This window comes from Seriola lalandi, unplaced genomic scaffold (assembly GCF_002814215.2).
Source record: "Seriola lalandi dorsalis isolate HSWRI2012SDOR001 ecotype SW California unplaced genomic scaffold, Sedor1 jcf7180002054290, whole genome shotgun sequence".
NCBI lineage: Eukaryota > Metazoa > Chordata > Actinopteri > Carangiformes > Carangidae > Seriola > Seriola lalandi.
In genome coordinates, this window is record NW_019524843.1 from 311,012 (window position 1) to 317,011 (window position 6,000).

Sequence of the window (6,000 nt, forward strand, 5' to 3'; positions counted from 1 at the left end):
CAGGGGATATAAAAGTCAAGGGAGAATATTCATCTTAATGAGACTGATTCCACCAGTGAAGGACAATGGAAGGTCACGCCATCGCTCTAGGTCTTTTTTAATTTAATTAAAAAATGCAAAAAAAGAAAAAGTAAGACCTGGACCATTTGTTATGACACAAGCTGTTGGTGAGTGATATATGATTTTAAAGGACAACCCCTCCCCCAAACCCAAGTCTCTCCCGTACGTCAAACAGATAGCTCCACTTGACCCTATACCCAAGGCCTTCAGAGCATCTGAGGAGACAGCCAGTGGCGGCCTTCTGTTTCTTCCAAGTAGTAAACTGCACAATGCTCATGTTGCTGGTTGAGGAATGTCCGTGAACAAATCCTGTCTGGTCTGAGTTTAAAAGAGTAAATTATCCAGCTGCCTGGCAAGAAGTTCTGAGAGCAGCTTGCTGTCAGATTCAAATGATAGGTCTGTAGGAGCCACACAGGTCAGGAGGTTTATCTTTCTTCAAAATAACAGGGATGTGGGTGAGGTTTGAAGTAGGGGGGAGACGGCTAAAGGAATCTGAATGCATATCTGTGAGGGGGCTTACCAGGGGGGAGGTACTCCCTTGAGAGTACGAATGAGTTCTGAGACTTCTTCCTTGCTAATTAGTTTCCATGGATCCACTTTTTGCTCATCAGATGGAGTCGGGCACTTTGTCTTATAAACTAATTCTAATCATATCAGCTGATTTGAGAAAGTCATGCTTCTTTTGGGGACAGTTAGGCGTACAGTTAAAGTCACCTTGTGTATGGAGAGGAAAATGTAGCCAAATATGACTGTGGGAAGCTGTGGGACAAAGGAGACTTCATATATAGTTTGGAGCATTCAAGGATAAGAAGTTCACCATACAGGTAGCAAGATAAAAGTACACAGCAACTCTCCTTTTTCTTTTATAGTTTCATAACTGATTTTTGAGTTATGTAGTGGTTAAAACATCTGGTCCACACATCCCACCTCTTTACTTTAATATGTTCCAGGTCTGAAAGGTGGGTTTCTTGGAGAAACGCTATCTGACATTTCTCTGTCTCAAAGAAAAGATTTTCTGGCATTTGATGATGTGGTTAATGTCCTTCACATTAAGTGCAAGAATTTCAAGGTATGTTTTTCACACTTTGTACAACATGTGGAAACTGATAGGTGGTTATTAGCACGACACAGATAAATGAAAGGGCAGCAGCAGCAGCAGCAGCAGCATCTAGTAATCACATACACGAGGGCCGGAGCACAATGCCCACACAGTAAAACGGAAAACACACAAATTTATCTGTCGTTTGTTGTGCGAGGCTCCATCCCCAAACAATGGATCAAATCTCAATACAAAACAGAACCCTTCAAGAACAAGAACAAATAACTGCCATTCAGTGGCATGAAGTGATGAGTGAGGCCAAGAGGCATCCCTCCTCTGCCTGAGAGAGAATAACACAGCAGCTGCAGGCCTGTCCATCCCGCTGCCGTCACGATGCTCGTTCTCTACAACCCTCCCCTCCTCCAGCCGACTAACAGCGTCAGTGTGATCAAACCACCGTTTGTTGAAAGTAGCGGAATATCATTGGGGGAAAAATAAAAAGAGTAAACATTGTAACTGAGCGTTTATATTTGTACGATTAAATAAGAAAAAAGGAAATGAGCAGCAATTCTGCTCAGAACCAACCAAGCACTGCCCAAAACAAGCGCAGTGAGAAGGGGGAAAAGACAAAGAAAAAAAAAAACCTAAAACATCAATAGCAACACAAAAAACAGACTATTTTCACTGTCCTCAGCCTGGTCGGCTGAGATCTTAAGAGGAGAGTTTGTGGGGTCTTCACCCAGAGAAATGCAGCTCTCTGTTTGAGTTATTGTGTTAGTGTTGTTTTCTTCAGCATTGCTACTTATAGTCTGTTGAGGGTGGACTGAAGTTAAGCAAATTTCTGCTCCATAAAGCCACTAATCTATAAACAGTGCGCTGTCTCCATCATTCATGCTAACCATGTCAGAATTGGTCAGAAATGATCCTGTTTGATTTTTATCTGATTTTGTTCTGTTTGATTAGAGCAGTTTGAGAACTTAAATATAGTTTTAATTTATTTTATAGACACTGACTAATGCTTACACAGTAGATTAGTGGCTGTGCAGCACACATAGAATGTCATTCGGTACTGATTAATAATGCATTTTTTTCTAACATTTCCAATTTCCAATTTCTTATAAATGGACACTGATATTACTTAATCTTGTAACATTTTTCAAAGCCTCTTCGTACAAGTAAAAGTTTAAAGATCAAACACTTTTAACCATTCAGACTGAATCCCAGTGTCTGGAAAGCAACTGCCAACAGCTGGAGCTCGTTCACTGTCACACTTGGTGTCAATCAGCTCATTAGTGACCGAACAGGAGAGGCAGCCTGAGCTACACAGAAAGGTCAGCGTGGCTTTAGTTTGACTCCCAGCCGGATGCAAGGGCACCAAAGGCTACACTGCTTTTTTCCCCTTGTATACCCCGGTGCTTCTCTAATGAACTACATTCCAGGGGCTTGTTCTCTAATGAATGTACCATCCTGTTGTGTTGCTCAGTTGATGTTTCCCCAACATCACAGACTGAGAAAATTACACACACACACACATCATAATCCACACACCTGGTGATGATGTGTTGGATGGCTCAGTCTTTGCAGTGGCTGTGTCCTCTTCCCCTGCCTGTCCGTTCGGTGCTCGGGTTCCCTCCTCATCTCCAGTCCCCACCAGGTAGTTCCAAGGCTTCCAAATGGACTTGACAATCTTTGAAATCACCTGAAATAATGAGTTGATGGACAGAAACTTAGTAGATTCAGTATTTCAAACCTTATGACAAAAGCTGAAAACCAGACTGACCTTCTTCTCAGCAGGAGTTGGGTGAACTGGGGGTCGGAGAAACTCCTCCGAATCGGGTCCAGGCTCCAGCAGCTCTCCCCAGTCTAAGGAGCTCTGTCCTGGGATTAGCTGGAGGGTCAGATAGGACCCTGAGGACTCTGAAGACCAGGGGTCTGTGGCTGAGGAGACAAACAGGTGAGTAATAATCCACAGTATCCACACAATCGTTTCCCACAGGCATCAATATCAGCAGTCAGACTCACAAGCATCAGCGTTGTGAAGAGCGGCCTCCTCTTCAAGGTCAACCAACCCCGTCCAGTTGGAAGGTGAAGCATCTGAGGACCCTGCATGGGTGTATTTATGTAAAGTTATGTGCATTCTTATGTCCATATTTACATACTAAATGTTTGATTCTGATTAATCAGCTGCTTCGTGCTGCTACAGATCTGCAAATCGAAGACAAATGTAAAACCTCTGGTAGTGAAGGTTTGCTGTGTAGTCAGGTCGGGCTTGTCTGTCCCTGTGGAGTCGGCATCACTTGAGCCTGTGAGGTAGCTCCAGGGCTTCCACAGGGAGGTGTAGATCTGAGAGATGGAGCCAGTATTCTTCACTTTACCTAGGAAACAAGTCGAAGAGATTTGCTTTTCCTGTGGCAGCCGCCGAAGGATTTCATCCAGTTTGTGTCAAAGTTTTGCTGTTTTAATTTAGCAGAAATCTGAAAGGGAGCTTCTGGATATTTAACTTTAAGACAGCCTGTCCTCTTTTTTCTCTCTCTCTTCCACTGCTTCTGTCAATCCAGCAATTTCAAATACATGGCGGTGGGGTAGATAATGTGGATCAGAAATCAGTGTTGCCATAGCTACAACACTGGCAATGACATTTATTTTCATTCTTACTACATTAAGGGAACTCAAAGCATCCAGAGCAACAACAACACTTCTCTTATGAGTGAGATGGCAGTTAAATCAGTGTATTCATCCATGTTTGTGCCCAGTTTTGATCTACACGCTCCAATTACATTACCTTCATGAAATGTCTTTGATTATTGCAATAGTCAACTAGATTCATTCATGTTTTATTCCTGTCTAAACAGTCCATAATTAGTTAGCTTTGTATTTTTGATTGTCTTTTCCAGAAACAAAAATAGCAAACAAATGCAACCCGTGGTTGTCACAATACCTCTGTAGCAGTAAGCATCATATAACGCTGTGGTGTTGTCAGCAGTGCTGTTGGGTGTGACGGTGCAGACTCCCGGCTGGCTCCCTCCACACTCCGGGCGAGGCCAGGTCACCGGGTAGCGGACACTGCCATCAGACAGCCAGCCTGGGGCGCAGCTGTCCAGGCCAGCTCTCCAGGCCAGATAAAGCTGCCCTACCGTGGCCAGCTGACCCCCGAGGGACACGCAGCGGTCTGAGGCTGAAGACAGAGACAACCTGCCCGGGACGGAGGAGTGAAACACCTCACCTGGAGGAGGGAGACATGAGACGGGAGCTTGTCAAGAAGCAGGTGAAGCCTGTGGGATTTCTAACAGGGATACACCTGGGTTATGAAGACTTTGAAAGCACACGAAATATTAGGTAATGGTCCTTGCGCTTAATGGATAAGGCTGATGACATTTTATATTTTTGTTACCCTGCCTGTGACTTTGAGCTCCAGACATATTCATTCCTACTAAAGGCATAAAAGCTAAATGTAAAGGTTCATTTTTTATGACATGCTAGATAATTTTCTAAATCAGATGGGCACTGTGGTAAATGGTGCATTTGAAGAGAACTATTTTTAGCCGTGGATTTACAAGAAATTTGTTGGAATAGTGAGTATTCACAACAGCAGGATGGTGTTTGTGGGATTGGCTCAAAATAAATCACAGTGCCCAAGTTCATGAGGGAACCCAGTACGATGGTGTGACTCTGCGAGCGAGATCAATTCACTGTTTGTACTTTCATTGGAATAGAAAAGAGAATATGGCAGGACTTCTCCTGTAATATTGTAGCAGAGTATGATGCAAACACCAGCGTAAAGCCAAAAGCTGTCACAGGTTTTGATGTGTATTTTTGTGAGTGAGTGTGCATGTGTGTGTGTGTGTTTGTGTGTGTGTGTGTGTGTGTGTGTGTGTGTGTGTACCATCCAGTTCTTTTGCAAAACAGTACACATCAAACAGCTCTTTCGGGTCCCTCTTCCCATAATTCCTCACTCCAGCGGAGTACTCCTTGTGTCCATAGCAACCAAGCTCTGGCAGCTGGACAGAATAACTGTGGAGACAACCATGTGGGAGTAAACCTTGTTTCTTTTCACTAATAACAGGAAATAAGTAGCATAGATATCTCCTGGACATTTTACTGTACAAACATTATCTCAGCTCAAATATCAAAACTTTTATTTTCATTAAGTCTTTAAATGTCAGTTCAGAATAAATTCTTGTCTGTGTTCTCTTTTAAAGGGCAACAGATTAGAATAGATTAAAATACAATTAACAGCAAAGAGACAATGGGGGTAAAAAGAACATGATCCTGAAGCAGATAAGGTGACAAAACAAAAGAAGTGAATATTAATAGAAACAGCAGATGATCCAGGAGGAGAGGGAATAAACAGTATGTAAAACAAAGGAAATGTCTTCATATTAGAGACTTAGCAGGCATATTAAAACTATAGCAGTCTTTAAATTTGACCTGAAACAATTAGTAGATCAATCAATTACCCTGTTGATCATTTAGTTCTTGGCAAGAAAGCCAAGAGCATATTTACCAAACTATTCCTTTAAGTAAAAACGCCCAAAATTCACCGGTTTCATCTTCACAAATGTGAAAATCTTTCTGTTTCCTCTGATTCCTCTTTAATAATAAAGAGTAATCTGAGCTCTGGGGACTGTTAAAGCTTTAGCTAATGAATTGGTTGGTCTATAAATGGTCAAAAAAATGTGAGAAACATCTTTCACAATTTCCCAAAGCCTGAGTTCTGCAGAGCCAAAGCCAGTCTTCAAATGTCTTGTCTGAGCAAATCCTCACAGGAGCTGGTGTGAGAGAATGTTTGGCTTTTATTTTTTCTGACTCATTTTCTTTTCAACGTGAGCTCTACTTAATCAATCAATCAATCAATCAATCAATCAATCAATCAATCAATCAATCAATCAATCAATCAATCA

The 6,000-nt window shown here is 42.2% G+C and overlaps 1 protein-coding gene across 1 annotated transcript in view; it reads right to left on the reverse strand.

Moving 5' to 3' along the window:
• Positions 1–6,000, reverse strand: part of LOC111654782 (neurocan core protein-like) — a 47,956-nt gene that overhangs the window by 20,339 nt on the left and 21,617 nt on the right. The window contains exons 5-11 of the mRNA XM_023405918.2: positions 5,604–5,613; positions 4,983–5,110; positions 4,038–4,322; positions 3,331–3,474; positions 3,122–3,202; positions 2,880–3,037; positions 2,648–2,798 (exon numbers count right to left, since the gene is read on the reverse strand). Coding sequence (XP_023261686.1) covers positions 2,648–2,798; positions 2,880–3,037; positions 3,122–3,202; positions 3,331–3,474; positions 4,038–4,322; positions 4,983–5,110; positions 5,604–5,613 — 957 coding nt within the window. The remainder of the gene's footprint in view (positions 1–2,647; positions 2,799–2,879; positions 3,038–3,121; positions 3,203–3,330; positions 3,475–4,037; positions 4,323–4,982; positions 5,111–5,603; positions 5,614–6,000) is intronic.